Source organism: Centropristis striata, chromosome 14 (genome assembly GCF_030273125.1).
Source record: "Centropristis striata isolate RG_2023a ecotype Rhode Island chromosome 14, C.striata_1.0, whole genome shotgun sequence".
In the NCBI taxonomy this organism is placed as follows: Eukaryota; Metazoa; Chordata; class Actinopteri; order Perciformes; family Serranidae; genus Centropristis; species Centropristis striata.
The window spans coordinates 17459601-17477356 of NC_081530.1; the positions used below are offsets into that span (position 1 = coordinate 17459601).

Here is a 17756-nt window from a genome sequence, read left to right on the forward strand (position 1 = left end):
GTCAATTTGACCATGCATTTGTTAAAATTTGAGCATTTTACAGATCACAAGATTGATTAAGAATTTAATAAATTAACATAGATCAATAGGTACAAAAAAAACCTCAAAAACATTATTTGTACCTCTTAAAATTAATGTATCATCTTTTGCATTTGAGGGGGACATTTTTTGTATTGCTTAAACAAAATTATTTGATTAACCTGACAAAAAAATGTAACTAATTATAGAAAATGGTTGTGTTTTTATTAACATATATTATTTTAACATATATTTTGTACATATTAAATCTGAACAAGTAACTTACCTGTAAACTAAAATAAAGTGAATATATGTCAGTTTGTCTCAAGTTAAGAGTTGTATGGAGGAAGACAGACAGTTCTGCTAATACCACAAAATGTCCCAAAGTAAAAATGTATAATTACTTTTAAAGGTTATTCTGATTTAAATAATAAAAAAATAAAAATGAAATTATCTTAGTAAGCATAAATCAAACTGACCTTACCTGGAATACAATCACACTGGAGACTGAAATAGAGACAGACTCCTCTGATATGAATTTCCTAGTGAAAGCAGTTTAATCCATCACAAGAGGATTTCACTGCAGCTCATGAGTGTACAGCTCATATGAAAACAGCAATGTAGTTTATTTCAATGGGTGTCGTATTATTCTTTTAAAAAAATAAAAATAAAACCAGACAGATAACCGATGCAAAGAAAAGGCCCCATTAGTAAAATAACATAAAATAATTTGCAAAAAATCTTCATAAAACATGGCCCCAAACTAAAAATGACGGTAAAAATATAAAAAATTTGTTGTTTCTTCTTTTTTAACAGCCACACCACACAGAGAACATTTATAAAAAACACAACATTTAAAGATTACCAAATGTAGTACTAAGTTAATCAATAAAAGTGTACAAACACACTCTTTCCCCCAGACAGTTAAATGAAATTAAAAGGTTACATAACATGTATGTACTGGACATAAAACACAGTGTTTAACTTAACATTAACTGTGATTTTTAAGGAGTGTCTCTCCATGGTCTGAACGTCCCGTCCAGCAGGTGAAAGGCAACAATAAAATGCCTTCTTTCCTCGCAATTCATCTGCTTATTATTCTTCCTCTGGTGACTCCACTGTCTCCTCCCTCGAGGCCTTTTCATCAATCTGTGCTTTTGTTGCTTCTGTGTGAAAAAAATAATGTTACTGCTTATTTATTGACTTTGTCATGTAATCAGTACCTGCACCGTCCAAAAAAGGGTTAAATCAAGTGCAACTGGGCTTGGTTGTAGAAACTTGTCTGTGATCTAAGGGGATTCTTCAGTTATAAATGACTGGTACACCTGGTCAGAATCTGTTTTTTTCAACATGGTGTTTCTGTGTGTAACCAACTCCCGAGCAACGTTAAGTTAAGTGTCCGACATGGCACAAGCAAGAAAGATTCTTCCACCTGTTTTATCTTATGAAACATGAAGTAGTGCAAATTCTAAATGTAAGTTTATGAACTGACACTAGCTTCACTGCGTTGTTAACTCATCTAGCAGCTTTGTGTCGTCAAAGGAAGTAAAACCTTAAACCTTTCACAATAAAATAAAAAAATGTCCCCAAAACTAGAGGTGGGGGAAATAATCGATACAGCATAGTATCGCAATATTTTGCGTGGCAATATTATATAGATTCATGGCTGCCAAGTATCGATAATTTGAGTTCAGGGGGGCTGTCAGTATTTTTTTTTTTCAGAGGCCGTAGCGGGCTCATTTTTTAGGAATATACTGGAGATACTGGTGTCATATGAAACTAGAAAATCTAAGGAATTTATAGGCACCGTGTGCTGCAAAGTTAGGCTATTTTTAAAGTTTCATTAAAAAAAATTCAGTGTAGTGAAGCTTAAAGTTGAGGAGAGTTTGATAAAATGCTGCAGTTGTTGTCGTCCATACATGTTTGATATCAGTTCAGTTCAGTTTGACTGAATACTTTGTTGGTCAGTCTGTGGGTTTGACTCTCATTGTGGAGAAATAAAAAGACTGCAGTGAGATGAATATGCTGAGAATTTTCTCTTATTTGACAAAACAATTCTTGACTGAATTTAATTTTGTGGACACAAAATGCAGTTAAACAGTTAAATCGCAATATATTGTATCGTGACTCAAGTATTGGGATAAAATCGTATTGTGGGGCCTCTGGGGATTCACAACTATACCCAAAAAAGCCTGGTCCGTGTTGGCCGGCTCAGCTTCATCATCAGGATTAAACAGCATGTTTAAGACTGAAAGAGCACATCTCATATGGCCAGGATCTCTAAATACCCTGGTGTACTGTAATACCACCCAAACCTAACCTCAGGTGTTTGTGCTTCTTCTCCTGAGTATCTACAAGAATCTGCATCCAGATCCAGTCAGCTTTAATCCAACCCTTTCTTGGATAACAAAGATAAGCCGACACATTCAGAGACAGTACCTGTCATGGTTTTGTCCATGCCTTCTGTTGCCCCAGCTTCTTCATCATCACATCTGTCCAGTATTATCCTGAGCAGTTTGGTCACTAGTGGGTGTTTAGCTGCCATCATTAAGTATTCATCGCCTGAACTGCATGACGGCTCTGAAAAAAAATTAATGAAACATAAATGTATGACAGAGAGCAGGGTTCGTACACTTTTTCAGTGGTCAAATTCAAGCACTTTTCAAGGACTTTCAAGGTCCATTTTCTAGCTTTTCCAGTACTTTACAACGGTTGTAAATGGCATGTTTTAGATGAGTACTTCGATACTAAAGGGGTAATTTCACTTAACCATACCACCAGCAATGATATTACACTTTTAACAACTAAAGTAGTTTGCTCATCTCATAAAACATACTGGTATGGGAATCTAGGGACTAGGAGCAAAAGTAAGCTCACAAAAATCATCAACTGGCAGCTGGTGGAACTAAACACGACCCAAACTAGAAGGAAAGCCCCACAAATACTTCAGGACCCCCCACATCCACTAGGAATTAGAAAACTCCCTTCAGTAAGAAGATACAGGGTAGAGCAACAAGAAACATCTCAGAAACAAGAAGACGCAGGCGAGACGCAGGCGGAGCAGTCTTCATTTCAGATAGGCTATTCAGTTTATATTTTTTTTTCCATTGAAAATGTGGTTATCTATAGTCAGATTGCAAGAGAAATACAGTAAGAATTTCAAGCATTTACAAGCACTTTATCCAAAATCCAAGCACTTTTCAAACCTTGAAATTCAACATTAAAATTCAAGCATTTTCAAGGATTTCAAGCACCCGTACGAACCCTGAGAGAGAGAGAGAAAATGCTTCACAATACTATGTTTTCTTGAATATTTGTTTTTTTAATGAGAATTTTTTTTCTTAAAAATCGACAGTACCTCTCGTCTTTGTGTTTTTCTTCACTGGTTTCTTCTTGTTGGCAACGAGTTTCACCAAGGGCACATCATCATCATCATCATCATCATCATCATCATCTGAGCTGCCTGAGGATGAAGGGGCTTTAATCAGTTTAAATGACATTAAATTAAATGAAAACATTCGGGTCGCTCTAATTAAAAGTGTTGCCTACCTTTTGTTCTTGTCTTCTTTCTGTTGTCTGAAGTCTTCGTCAGCTTCCTCTTGGTTGTTGCCAGTGGTTCATCGTCTGAGCTGTGACTGGGCGACTCTGCATATTTAACTAGAACAAACAAAACATATTTAGTTTGAGCTATGAGAAAGGCATTTTACATGACATTTTAATTCCACCTACCCGGTTTTCTTGCTGCGCTCCTTTTAGACTTAGATGGAGTACAAGGTGACTTTCTCTCTCGTAGGCGGCTCAGTTTCTTGCAGACTTCACTCAAAGGCTCATCATCCGAGCTTATGTCTTCATCCTCTGATTCTGTGTAAGAAAAAAGGAAGTCAAGAATAAGTTTCTGCTGCAGAGAACACTCATATCATGTGTGTCCATTGAGATAAAATAATCCTACCTTTCTTCTTTGAATCAACTTTTTTCTTTGCAGCTTTGGAGGATCTTTTGGCAATTTTTACAAGAGGCTCATTGTCAGAGCTTTCATCTGGATTTGAATCTGAAACAGTTACGTGTATAAAATTATTAGAAGCTGTTCATTTTAGTAAAAAAACTGCTAAAATGTGGTTGGTGACATGTGGGTATGTAATCACCTGCTTTCTTGTTATTTGTGCCATTAGATCTGCGTGACCTGTTGACCTTTTTCTCTGGTTTCTTAGCTTTTGCAGTTTTCTTTTTAACCAAAAGCTTGTCGTCAGAGGACTCATCCGAAGCTACAAGAAGAGATTTAAACATACGAGATCAGTCCCTTTTAAAGCTTTCGAAGCTCACAAATACATCAAGTTGAAGATATTTCACTTCATCTGGCAGTATCATTTGTTGTCCTCACCACTTTTTTCCTTTTCTGAATTGTTGTTGGAGCTGTGTGTGTTTTCACGTGATTGTTTCTCGTCACTGCTGAGCTTCGAGAGAGGTATATCATCATCAGAGCAGGCGCTGTCGCTCCCTGATCAGACAAGTTGGGATAAAAAACAGTAAATACATCTTATGTTCAGTCTGGTGAAATGATCAAACAAGTTCAACAACAAATTTGGATGCAATAACGTACTTACACAGCAAAAAAGGTGTGTCTAAAAACAAGATAAAAACACAAAATCTGAGGGAAATTATCTTGCTGCATGGATGGATAATTTCACTTGACAACATTTCTTGAATTGAGATTATTAAATCTAGAAATAAGCATGTTGAACACTTAAAATAAGAAATTAACTCTTAAAACAAGATATTAGCTAACACTTCTAAATCTAAGTTGTTGTTTTTATCTTTGTAAGAAACAAGTAATTTGCAGTGTACTTACTAATTTAAGTCAGTGCGTATTTTAAAAACATGCTAAATTGATTCTCCAGTCTTATTGTGCAACCAAAGGTAAATGTAGTCATTACTTAAGAGCAAATGGACCTCGTGAAAGCCAAAGAATACTTGTAAATTTGTCTTTTTCTCACTGTTGACATACTATAGTATGACTTTTTTTGGTCCAATTATTGGACATCCCATAATATGGTGTATTTCTGTCATTTATGGACAAAATATTCAACTAATATATATCAACAGACTATAATAAAGTAATTTTAGCATTTTTTTCTTGTCGGCAAAGAGGTTCATTGAAGGCATGTCATCATCATCTGAGCTGCTGTCTGAGGATGAACGATCTTTTAAAATCCAAGATATTAGTACTTAAATTGAATTCATTTAAATTAAATACCTTCTGTTCGGCCTAATAGAAGTTTTGCCTACCTTTTTTTTCTTTAAGTTTTTTTTTCCTGCTGTTGTCTGAAGCCTTCGTCAGCTTCCTCTTGGATGTTGCCAGTGGTTCATCGTCTGAACTGTGACTGGAAGACTCTGCATATTTAACTAGAACAAACAAAACATGTTTAGTTTTCGTAGAAGGTCTATGAGAAAAGCATTTTAGATGTCCACATTTAAACACCTACCCTTTTTCCTTGCTACATTCCTTTTAGACTTTGTCGATGGAGTACCAGGTGACTTCCTCTGTGACTTTCTCTTTTGTGTGCGGCTCGGCTCATCATCCAAGCTATCGTCTTCATCCTCTGATTCTGTGTAAGAAAAGGAAGTCAAGAATACGTTTCTGCTGCAGCAAACAGCAACTTTTTTATATGCTGTGTTTACATGCAGATAAAATGATCTTACCTTTCTTTGCAGCTTTGGAGGATTTTTTGGCAATTTTTACGAGAGGCTCATTGTCAGAGCTTTCATCTGAATTCGAATCTGAAACAGTTACATATATCAAAAGATTAGAAGCCGTCCATTGCAGGCAAACCCCAGAAAACACAGCTGAAATGTGGTAGATTACATGTGGTATTGTAACCGCCTGCTTTCTTGTTATTTGTGCCATTAGATGTGAGTGATGTGTTGTCTCTTTTCTGTAGTTTCTTCGCTGGTGCAGAGATTGTTTTCTTTTTTAACAAAGATTTGTCAGTATCAGTTAGCTAGCTGGCTGCCGTGTCTTGCATTGCTCTTGGCAAGTAGAAATCATTAGTTATTAACCTTTTCTTTGCAGTGTTACTGGCTAAAATCAACGAAAATGTGAAAGAGCAAGCGAGCAGTGCAAGGGTCTGGCATTGGTTGCTTCGAAACATGAGCGTGTAAAAAAAAAATGCAAATAGCAAATAGCACCTTTAAATTAAATGAATACTTTCTGGTTTGTCTTACTAAAAGTGTTTCCTACCTTTCATTGATTTGTCTTTAGGTTTTGTTTTAGTTTTCCTGCTGTTGTCTGAAGTCTTCGTCAGCTTCCTCTTGGTTGTTGCCAGTGGTTCATCGTCTGAGCTGTGACTGGAAGACTCTGCAAATTTAACTAGAACAAACAAAACATATAAAATTTTTGTAGTAGTTCTATAAGTAAAAGCTTTTTAGTTGATTTTGATTCCCATATTTAAACACCTACCCTTTTTCCTTGACGCGCTCCTTTTAGATTTCGTCGATGGAGTACCCCGTGACTTTCTAGGTGACTTTTTCTGACGTGAGCGGTTCACTTTCTTGCTGAGTTTACTCAAAGGCTCATCATCCGAGCTCTTGTCTTCATCCTCTGATTCTGTGTAAGAAAAGTAAGTCAAGAATGAAGTACCTGCAGTAATTATCAGTTATACACCTTTTCTTGCACTATTACATCATTAGTCCCTTTCAGACTGCCTATAGCGACTACTATCCGTTGAAAAAAAGCCGCTAAGAGGCTAAGTGGGCTCCTTACTGTGACACGTTCCAAATAATACTCTCAGAGAATCCATGAAGTTCAGATGTGTTAAACTGGTTTGTTATGCAAATAAAAAGTGAACTGACAAGCAGTTATTATATGAAAAAAAAATAAAACAAATGTAACAGAAAAAGTTGATGCAAAAGAGTATTCAAAGTGACGGTCAACAGATAAATATCGAAGCCTACACTCACCCTCTTTGTTCTACCTCCAGCCATACAACTGAGCAGGTAAGTAAGGTGAAACCACACCCCTGTCCCATCACCAGAAGTGACATATACCTGACAGATGTGTGCAGCCGAACAAAATAAACAACATAGGCAAAAATACACATGTTGTCTCCTACAATGTCATTACAAGCTGCGATAATTACGATTCTGTCACGTTTGCCTTCATTCTGAACGTCCCAGAGGCGTAACGGTGGGACCAAGATGGAAAATACAGTCATGGAAAAAAATATTAGACCATTGTTTTCTTCAATTTCTTGTTCATTTTATTGCCTGGTACAACTAAAGGTACATTTGTTTGGACAAATCTAATGACAACAACAAAAGTAACTCATAAGAGTTTCATTTAAGAGCTGATATCTAGCCATTTTCCAAGGTTATCTAGATAATGATTTTGGTTATTATCAAGAAAACCATGGAAAATGTCTAGATATCAGGTCAAGATCAAGTGTTTCCTACCTTCCCATGATTTGTCTTCACGTTTTGTTTTAGCGTTCCTGCTGTTGTCTGAAGTCTTCGTCAGCTTCCTCTTGGTTGTTGCCAGTGGTTCATCGTCTGAGCTGTCACCGGAAGACTCTGCATATTTAACTAGAACAAACAAAACATGTTTAGTTTTCATAGAAGGTCTTTGAGAAAAGCATTTTAGATTTCCACATTTATACACCTACTCTGTTTCCTTGCTGTGTTCCTTTTAGACTTTGTCGACGGAGTACCAGGTGACTTTCTCGGTGACTTCCTCTGACTTGTGCGGTTCGACTCATCATCCGAGCTATCGTCTTCATCCTCTGATTCTGTGTAAGAAAGGAAGCCAATAACAAGTTTCTGCTGCAGCAAACAGCAACTTTTTTTATATGCTGTGTTTACATTTAGAAAAAATGATCTTACCCTTCTTTGCGGCTTTGGAGGATTTTTTGGCAATTTTTACGAGAGGCTCATTGTCAGAGCTTTCATTTGAATTTGAATCTGAAACAGTTACATATATCAAAAGATTAGAAGCCGTCCATTGCAGGCAAACCCCAGAAAACACAGCTGGAATGTGGTTGATGACATGTGGTATTGTAACCATCTGCTTTCGTTATTTGTGCCATTAGATGTGAGTGATGTGCTTTCTTTTTTCTCTGGTTTTCACATTTACACACCTACCCTCTTTCCTTGCTGCATTCCTTTTAGATTTCTTCGACGGAGTACCAGGTGACTTTCTCGGTGATTTCCTCTGACGTGTGCGGTTCGGTTTCTTGGCGAGTTCACTCAAAGGCTCATCATCCGAGCTATTGTCTTCATCTTTTGATTCTGTGTAAGAAAAGGAAGCCAATAACAAGTTTCTGCTGCAGATAACAGCAACTTTTTCATATGTTATGTAACCAAAATGATCTTACCTTTCTTCTCTGAATCAACTGACTTTTCCTTTGCATTTTTTACAAGAGGCTCATTGTCAGAGCTTTCATCTGTATTCAAATCTGAAACAATATGGATATGAAAAAAGAGTAAAGCTATCCATTATAGACAGAAAACTCAGCTGAAAAGTGGTTGATGGCATGTGGGTATGTAACCACCTGCTTTCTTTTTATTCGTGCCATTAGATGTTGCTGATGTGTTTTCTTTTTTCTCTGGTTTCTCAGCTGGTACAGAGATTGTTTTCTTTTTTATCAAAGGCTTGTCATCAGCGGAGTCATCCGAAGCTACAACAAGTGATTTAAACATACAGAATTAAAAACTTTTGCTTTCAAAGTTCACAAATACGTCAAGTTCGAGATATTTTACTTCAACTGGCAGTATCATTCATTTGTTGTCCTCACCACTTTGGTCCTTTTCTGAACTGTTGTTGGAGCTGTGTGTGTTTTCACGTGACTGATTCTCGTCACTGCGGAGCTTCGAGAGAGGTACATCATCATCAGAGCAGGAGTTGTCGTTCTCTGATCAGACACACGATGGGTTAAAAAACAGCAAATACATCTTAAATTTAGTCTGGTGAAAATCCAACAAGTTCAACAATACATTTGGAACAAATAACCTGCCCTTCTTCTAGTCTTGTATCCTGACTAAAAACTAAGCATGACCACAATTCAAAAGATTTTCTTCACTGATCAAAGTTTTATTTCATCAAAAAAATAGGAAAAATTGTTTCACCAGTGTCCACACATAAATGTAGCTAATGCTTAATAACTGGATCTGGATTAGGGTTAAATATAGTTGTTTATGAGATGATTACTTTTTATGGAATTTGCTTAGAGAGTAATAATAAATAATAAGAAAACATTTTATTCATAATGCACTTTACATTAAAGGAAATCTCAAAGTGTTACAGGTTAAAAGCATAACAGTCTAATTATAAAAAGGATTAAAAAGGATAAAACAGCTAAAAACAGAAGAAAATGTGTATATGGAGAGTCTCAATTGAAGACGTATTAGTTGTGAATAAATGCTATTTGTAATACTCATGCTGTCTGTTTAATGTTGCACAAGAGTGGAACCTCCCTTTGCAAATAACTTTAAATTCCTTCAACCTTTCATAAATAATGAAATGGTAATTTGGTTATAATTATTAAGTTAATTGTAAATTAGAGTTCCAATTAGATTTTTTGTAAATTTATGAAACTGATTTAGCAAAATTTGCTATCCAGACAGTATTTATTCAGTATTATTAAATATTTATAAATAACTTTGATAGCCATCTCAACATACTTTTGAACTGGGAGACTCCAATTAGTGGTGCTCTAGTTTGAGGCAGAGGAAACCCCAAAACATACTATAATGGTAAAAACCAGCCAGGGTCATATTAAAATGCTATCTTTTACAATATAATCCAGGCTGTAAGTAAAGCTGGGCTGATTGAACAAAGAATTATTGCAATAATATAGTCCATATTTGTACATATTGTTTCTACGGTTTACATTTTTTTGTATGTTGACTTTTACTATTCTATATTTTCTATTTAAAAGATGCAGTTTTTTGACTGAAGTATTTGCTTTATATTATTGTACTTTGTTTGTTCTTATCGTCACACTGTTAAAATAATCGTCCATGTCATTTTTTGTCAAAATTGGGTTTTTTTGCCTAATTCCTCTCCTCATGACGCCGGCCACCTATGGTAAAAATCACCTACATCCTCAGTTGATTAGATCATTGATCATTGATTTTTTTAGATCAGTGATTTTACCCCTTTAAGATAATGGCCTATGTCATGTGTGTGACTTAAGCAGATTTATTATGCCTAAGTCAAAATAAAATGTGACTTAGGCAATTTTTTCAAACTGCCTTTGTGACTGAAGCAAGATATGGTAACACTTTATTTTGAAGGTGTCTACATAAGAGTGACATGAGTGTGTCATAAACATGACATGGTATGTTTCATGAACATTAATTACACTTTGAAGTAACATTAATTCTCATGATACGTGTCATGTCATGTTTCTGACAGGCTTGTGTGACTCTTATGTAGACACCTTCAAAATAAAGTGTCATAAAGTCATTTATTTCTTCATTTAAGTTACATAATTTACACACAGTGTTATCACTATGCCAATAGCCATCCTGTGTTACATCCTTTTTGAGTGAAATAATCAATAAATGTCATATGTTACACTTTTGGTGAAGTTTTTTTGTGTTTCCTGCAAAACCAAAAATGAGTTAGGTGATTATTTTAAAAAGGTGACGTTATGCACCAATACACCACAGCAAATTCCTTGTATGTAACAACCGACTTGGCAATAATTCTGATTGTAAAAAATAAAGTCGCATAACTGTAACTTGTATTGCTAACACTCGTTACCTTAACCGAGTTATAGTTACTTCTGTCGTTAACAAGCGGGGGAATAAATGGAATAGATTCAACAATTTCCATTACTTGATTTAATTATCTGTGTTATAACATATTAATCCCCGCTTGTTAGTCGAATTGGCGTATTTTATAAGTCTCGATTTGGTGGGATGTCTTGGCGCAAACCTGAAGCTAACTTAGCTTTTAGCTGTAACGCAGTTTAATAAACGTATGCCTCCTCGGCTTTAATTAACAACAATAATATTAATCTAACTACCTGCAGAGTCGTGTACTGTGTTACTGGGTACGTCAGCTGTGCTGCAGTCCATAATAGTTGTCTGTTCTCCAGTCATGCCCTATGTATGGTCCCAGTTTTGAATCCCGAGCTACCACTTCGGGTTTGGTTCATGTTGCTTTGTTTCGGTTTAGAGCGGTTTGGGCAAAGTATTCTTCTTCGTGTGCTTTGAATGGTGAGCTGTAGCCGTTACAGTACATACCGCCACCTATTGGAGCGGAGGACATATTGTGAAACAGCTACACCAGCAAACAGCAGTGGTGGGAAATATTATAGTATTCAAATCCTTTACCGTCCTTTAGCAGCAATACAATTATACTTTATACAATTTTTTATTTGCTGCTACTGGATGCTTGAATTTCCCTCGGGAAAGATACTGACTGACTGACTGACTGTCTGTCTGTCTGTCTCCCTCCCACAATTTTATATGTTGGTCTTTCTAACGTACATTAAAAAAAAAGTTTTAACGTGCATTATTATGAAAGACGAATGAATTATCCTCATTGATAATCTGTGAGAGGTAAAGAACAACATTGCACTAAATATTGATTGAAATTGTTAGTAATGGAGTTGTTAATGAAATATAAACAATGTGTATTGGGATTTTTTTGGTTTCTGGCACTTTTGGATAATTAAACAAACCCTGGGTCAAATTAAACCACAAACAATATTGCTGTTCATGAAAAACGAACAGAACAGGATGGTTAAGTAAAAGTACAAAAGTATTAACATCAAAATGTACTTAATACTTAAGTACTTTACTTGAGTTTCTCCATTTTTTGGAAATTTTTGTAATCCACTACACCTTTCTGGCGAATATTGTACTTTTTTCACTTGTAGTAGAGTTTGTTTTTAAGTGTGCTATTGCTTTATCTAAGAAAGGGAAGAAGATAGTTTTATCATTTATCTATCTATGCACACAAAATAACACGTAGGACAATACAGCACAATGCAGGATAAGAAATAACAGCATCAGCATAATAAAATGTAACAAGTTCCATAATAATTAAATGACGACAGACATTTTTTTCTGGAAAAACTGTTGTTTGTAAAAAATCCAGAGAATTAAGCATCTAATTAGATGCCATTTTATAATGAGGGAGAGAGGGTTGTGGATCAAAATATAAATAAATTTTTTTTAAATGCATAATATTAGGGATTGTTATTCACACTGTCAGAATATCAGTTAAAACAGTTAGATTTGTATTAAATAAAACAATTATTTTATTTTATTTTTGTAAAAAAAAAAAAAATCGTATCCAGCCATCGCGCGTCATCCGTTGCCATGGTGAACATTTGTTTAGGTACGGTTGACGTTTGAGAGGCAGAAGAGTTCAAACACCGAAACATTTCTCTGTTTTCAAGCGCAGGTAACAGGTATGTTACAACAAGTATTTTCTTTATTTTGTTTTGTTTTTGTTGTTTTTTTGCTGTAATGTGTCTTTCCGGGTATATTTTGAGCGCAAGTGAGAAAAAAGACTTGTATCCGTTTCAAACCAAAGACGGTTAACGTTAAAGTTGACTAACTAACCTGCGGTAACTGCGGGGCGAGTTAGAGAACATTAACGCTATTGGGTTTATTCTGTGTTGACAATTCAAAAAACTCAACTTTTTGTTACACTGAAATCAAGTAAAACTGGTAACAATTTTGGCTACATGATTCGCCAATAGACTATATCATTGCACGGTTGCACAGTGTGATGTAGCAGGCTAACGTTAACATAAAGTTACAGTTCGTCACCTTGTTAAAATAATCGCCCAACTAATTTTTTCAAGTTTTGCAGGACACACAAAAAACTTCACCAAAAGTGTAATATATGACATTTATTGATCATTTCACTCAAAAAGGATGTAACAAAGGATGGCTATTGGCGTAGTAATAACACTGTGTGTACATTTTGTAACTTAAGAGAAATAAATGACTTAGGTAATTTTTTGAACATGCCTTTGGGACTTCAGCAAGATATGGTAACACTTTATTTTGAAGGTGTCTACATAAGAGTCACACAAGCCTGTCAGAAACATGACATGACAAGTATCATGAGCATTAATGTTACTTCAAAGTGTCATTAATGTTCATGACACATCCCATGTCATGTTTATGACAGGCTCACGTCACTCGTATGTAGACACCTTTGAGTAAAGTGCTACCAATATTAGTGTCAACAATAAAACACTGATAAACTAAACTGATAACTAAACAATCTCCCTCTAGCTCTTGTGGCAAATTGTCAAAGAAGTGATGATCTTATAGGGGTAAAATCACATGATCTGATCAACTGAGGATGTAGGTGATTTTACCATAGGTGGCCGGCGTCATGAGGAGATGATTTAGGCAAAAAAAACAATTTTGACAAAAAATGACTTAGGCGATTATTTTAACAGTGTAACGACTTATAAGTAGGTTATAAGTTACATTGATAAAATGCTGCCCAAAGTGCTTGCCAGTGTCATTAAAAAATACAATCAATAAATATGATTTAAAAAATGTGATGCTCAACTTGCTTTTTTATTTCCAAAATGAATATTGTTGTTTGTTTTTTTAATTAAATGATATATTATCTCATTAAGCAAATTAACTAGATAAATCAGATATTTCAATCCAGGTCAGGTGTGAGTAGGGGGTGTTTCTAGGATTTGAGGTCATTCAGCTCGATTCTGACTTTTTTTTTAAATGCATTCTGGCACTTTATTTCCATTCAGAGTACACATAAATACCAGTTGAATCAATTTATATTCATTGGGGGAAAAAAAACTGGTTGACGGACCACCCAGCACCCTATCAAGGGCCAGATTTGGCCTGCAGACTGTAAGTTCAGTATCACTGTTGTAGCCCCTACACGCACAAGATTTAACATAGAATAGAATAAAGCAATACATGGAGTTACTAATAGTCCTAGAGGGAAGGTTGTGTTTCAGGTAAGGTAGGAAACAAAACAATTTATTTTCTGACTTTCATATGCCATTTGGCAATGTTTGTATCATGTTCTTTTTCTATTCAATAATATATTTACATGTGTGTAAGCCACACTTTCATTAATGTTCTTCCTACCTGCCTCCTCTCAGTGACAAGCAGTGGAGATCATGTCTATCCAGGACCGCATTCCCCAACAGGGGAACACAGTTGGTCCCGATCTTGTGAACATTGAGGTCACGCGGAACCACTCGGAGCTCTTCAGAGCAGAATGTGTGAGGCTAATGCAGGAAACTGACAAAGCATGCAAACGCATGCAAACTGATGATAAAAAGCGACTTGGTATGCACCAGAATGGAAATGTTTACAATGTTTTTCACAGCTCATGTTTAGCACTAAAGGATGATGTTTTAAAGCCTACAGAGATAGACTGTTTTTCCTCTGCTGTTCAGATCAGCGAGTAAGAGACATCCAGTTTCTGAAGAGGGAGTTGGAGCTGAAGTTGGAGGAGATTATTCTGGAGATTGATGTTCTCATAGCGTTGCAGAGCCGAGTGGGAAAAGCCCTGGAGGCCTGCAGAGAGCCTCTGAGAGTCACAGTGGTCTGCCTGGAGGAGAGGTTAGGCTTCAGAAATATATGTCGTATCTGAAATCTCACGTTTTAGATTTGTGAGCTATTGTTTGTCTTCAGTAGCCTAAGAAGATGAGTGACTCTCCTTGTGTTCTGTTGCTGCAGAAGGAAGCGTGTTCCTTCTGAGAGACTACACGACGAGGTGGACAGAGAGCTGCTGAAGGAGAGGGAGGTTATTGAAGGAGTGGCTTCCCTTCTGCAGAGAGTAGCAGAGCAGATCACTGAGCAGATACGGTAAGAGAGACAGACTGATCTATGCAGGTGATCTCAAAAGCATCCAGGCCTTTTGGATTTGTTTCGTCTTGTTGTTAAACCTGGAAAGAAAATTCAATAACTTGATATGGCTGCCAGGAAAGCAAGACTAAATATGTTGTTTTTGTGTTCCAGATTGGACCGATCCGCCAAGTACAAGCTGGAGCAAGATCTGAAGGAGAAATTTGAGGCTCAGAGCATCGACAACTCCTGTGCTTTAATGACCACTCATCCCATCAACAACCTGCAGAGGTCCAAAAACAATGAAATTGTTCTACCAAGGTGAACCACCATGTTTTTTCTATGAAAATAGGAAAACAAAATAATTTCTATTCAAACTTTTTGGATGATTTTAAACATTTGTGTTCCTCTCAAGATGCATTATAAGACCTTTGATTATTGAGTATTTTCGTACTTTATATCCACCAGTGTGTTGATGGTCTAACATTATTTATAAACTTCTCCCGCTCTCAGTTTGACAGTGACTCCGAAGCAGTGGGAGAACATCTCGGACCTCAACATCACCAAGGCGGAGCAGCAGAAGACCAACTCTCTGTCTCTGCGGGCCCTGGTGGAGTCTCTCCTGGAGCAGACAGCCGCTGACATGCAGAAGCAGGTCCAGGCCACAGCAGCAGCCTTCCAGCTGAACATCCAGGAGATCAAGTGTTCAAAGAGCCAGATGGAGGATCAATTGGCCAAGGTGGGGCAGAGGAGTGTATGGTGTGAATTTGGCAGAGACAGAAAGAGATGTGAAAGGAAACAAAGTCTGGTGGACCCCTGGGTGACACCTGTGTCCTGTCTAGGTGCTGTCTGAATCTGCCAGGCTGAAGAGGATCAGAGACGATCTGCAAGTGTCCATCTCAGACAACGAGCATGTCCTGAGCCTGGCCCAGGCCCGGCTGACTCTGCGCCGCCAGAGGCCCGGGAAAGAGCAATGCTATGATCCAGTGCAGGCCCAGCTCCTCGCAGAGGTCGAGCAGCTCACCGCTCACATCAGCAAGTAAGATCAGGAAACACTCGCCTGTGACGTGAAGGGACGAGGCAACAAATGTTTAGTGATGGCAACTATAACGTCATGTCTGGATTAGATTGATTGCATATATACAGTCATGGAAAAAATGATTAGACCACCCTTGTTTTCTTCAATTTCTTATCCATTTTAATGCCTTGTACAACTAAAGGCATGGTTTTTGTTGTTAATGATTTTGGTTATTATTAAGAAAACCATGGAAAATGGCTAGATATCAGCTCTTAAATTAAACTCTTATGAGCTATTTTTGTTGTTATCATTATATTTGTCCAAACAAATGTACCTTTAGTTGTTCAAGGCATTAAAATGAAAAAAAAAGAAAAAACGAGTGGTCTAATCCTTTTTTCCATGACTATGTCACAAAATTATTTTGAAATAATAAAACCACTTGTGTTCCTGTTTCCTATTATGGTTCTTCCCATATCGGTTGATGTATTGTTTATAGATATAACATGTCATTATGTGGCGCCTCTTTATCTCTTCACTGTCAGACTGCTGGAAGCAGCGGCCCAGTCAGAAGAGGAGCAGAGGGCGTTGGATCGCTGCCAGCTCGACCTGCAGGAGAACATCGAGATGAAGGCGAGCTCTCTTTACATCGACGAGGTCATCTGCGCCCAACACAGGGAGCCCATTGTCATACACAACTTCTGAGAGGGTCTCCTGTACCTAAACAAAGTATTTGTTTCTATAAACTTTACTTTATATTACACATGTGAATTTATTTCTCTTTCATTTGGTATGATCTCAGTTTTTATTAGTGTTTTCTTCATTAAGTTCACAGTGAGACTTGTTTTTGTGCTTTCTAACAATCTCTCAGTAATAGTTTTACTTTCGGTGCTTGAAAGAGAGACAGGTGCATCTCAATAAATTAGAATATCATAGAAAATTTTATTTATGTCAGTAATTAAATTCAAAAAGTGGAAATAACACATTATCTAGGTCCATTACACACAGAATGAAACATTTCATGTCTTAATTTATTTAATTTCTTCTAATTATAATGATTATGGCTTACATTTAATGGAGACCTACAGTTCAGTGTCTCAAAAATGTAATATTGCAAAAGACTAATTATAATTAAAGTATGTTTAATATGGAAATGTTGGCCTCTGAAAAGTATGTCATCTATATGACTCAATACTTGGTTGGGGCTGTTTGACTTGAACTACTGGAAATTGACTTTTCCATGATATTCTAATTTATTGAGTTGCACGTGTATATAGGCTACTTGTGTACAGAACCCCAATCACACTCCTTAAATATGTCATTGGAACTTGCTTCTGCAGTATGTTAACATGTTTTTAAAATAATTGCACTTCTGATTTAGACAGGTAAACTTTATGCCAACTTTGGCAGCTCCTCATCTATTTCTACATTTATTTTTCTACTGTGCAAGTTGGCCAATATGCTGCTGACTCAAAGAATTGTAAGCAATTGGCATTAAGGTTGAATAGCTGTATTTGTATTTAACAAAAGGAACACTGCACCTTTTCTTTGTGCAACATTATGCACACATCTGGTAAACATCCAAATCCCCAAAATACTCAGTTTACTTATGGAAGAGTAAAAGAAAACCAGCAACGTCTTGTTTGTAATCAGAAACAGTGAATTTTTGGCTTTTCTTTTTCCAAAAAAAGAGGCATTATCCAAATGTTTACAGATTAATTTTCTGTCCATCAAGTAATTATTGGATTGTTGGTTTAGCTGTATTTATATCTTGTGGAGAAAACCCATTAAAGTTGTCTTTATAACTCACCCGTTCAGCACTGTTGCCTCACAGCGAAACGGTCCATGCTTCAAACCTCTGCAGAGTTTGCATGTCAGCGTTGGTTCTCTCCGGGTCCCTCAGCTATGCAGCTAGTTTACCCGAGTT

General features: G+C 36.6%; 2 protein-coding genes across 2 annotated transcripts; one reads left to right on the forward strand and one right to left on the reverse strand.

The window, feature by feature from the left end:
- Positions 1 to 552: 552 nt before the first annotated feature.
- Positions 553 to 11198, reverse strand: LOC131985036 (nucleolar protein dao-5-like). The gene is made up of 21 exons (XM_059350055.1): positions 11040 to 11198; positions 8802 to 8918; positions 8559 to 8684; positions 8382 to 8462; positions 8149 to 8295; positions 7891 to 7968; positions 7674 to 7796; positions 7465 to 7593; positions 6473 to 6619; positions 6254 to 6382; positions 5716 to 5793; positions 5499 to 5621; positions 5302 to 5418; positions 4397 to 4513; positions 4161 to 4280; positions 3968 to 4066; positions 3748 to 3879; positions 3568 to 3675; positions 3377 to 3481; positions 2458 to 2598; positions 553 to 1184 (listed from the first exon to the last, which is right to left on the reverse strand). Exons 1-21 carry the CDS (start codon positions 11113 to 11115, stop codon positions 1114 to 1116), a joined length of 2364 nt encoding a protein of 787 aa, XP_059206038.1. The 5' UTR covers positions 11116 to 11198; the 3' UTR covers positions 553 to 1113.
- A 1148-nt stretch (positions 11199 to 12346) lies between these two features.
- Positions 12347 to 17638, forward strand: tekt1 (tektin 1). The gene is made up of 8 exons (XM_059349943.1): positions 12347 to 12434; positions 14124 to 14313; positions 14424 to 14589; positions 14707 to 14835; positions 14989 to 15135; positions 15328 to 15553; positions 15657 to 15853; positions 16375 to 17638. The coding sequence occupies exons 2-8, from the start codon at positions 14142 to 14144 to the stop codon at positions 16532 to 16534; spliced, it is 1197 nt and encodes a 398-aa protein (XP_059205926.1). The 5' UTR covers positions 12347 to 12434; positions 14124 to 14141; the 3' UTR covers positions 16535 to 17638.
- The last annotated feature ends 118 nt before the right edge of the window (positions 17639 to 17756 follow it).

Bases quoted from the DNA above. Each gene is read 5' to 3' on its own strand.
- LOC131985036 (XM_059350055.1), bottom strand. From the start codon at position 11,115: ATGACTGGAGAACAGACAACTATTATGGACTGCAGCACAGCTGACGTA. The intron at 8,463-8,558 runs GTGGTTACATAC...ATATTGTTTCAG, and splicing joins CACGAATAAAAAGAAAGCAG to ATTTGAATACAGATGAAAGC. The intron at 1,185-2,457 runs GTACTGTCTCTG...TTTTTCACACAG, and splicing joins CATGGACAAAACCATGACAG to AAGCAACAAAAGCACAGATT.
- tekt1 (XM_059349943.1), top strand. From the start codon at position 14,142: ATGTCTATCCAGGACCGCATTCCCCAACAGGGGAACACAGTTGGTCCC. The intron at 14,314-14,423 runs GTATGCACCAGA...TCTGCTGTTCAG, and splicing joins TGATGATAAAAAGCGACTTG to ATCAGCGAGTAAGAGACATC. The intron at 14,836-14,988 runs GTAAGAGAGACA...TTTGTGTTCCAG, and splicing joins CAGATCACTGAGCAGATACG to ATTGGACCGATCCGCCAAGT.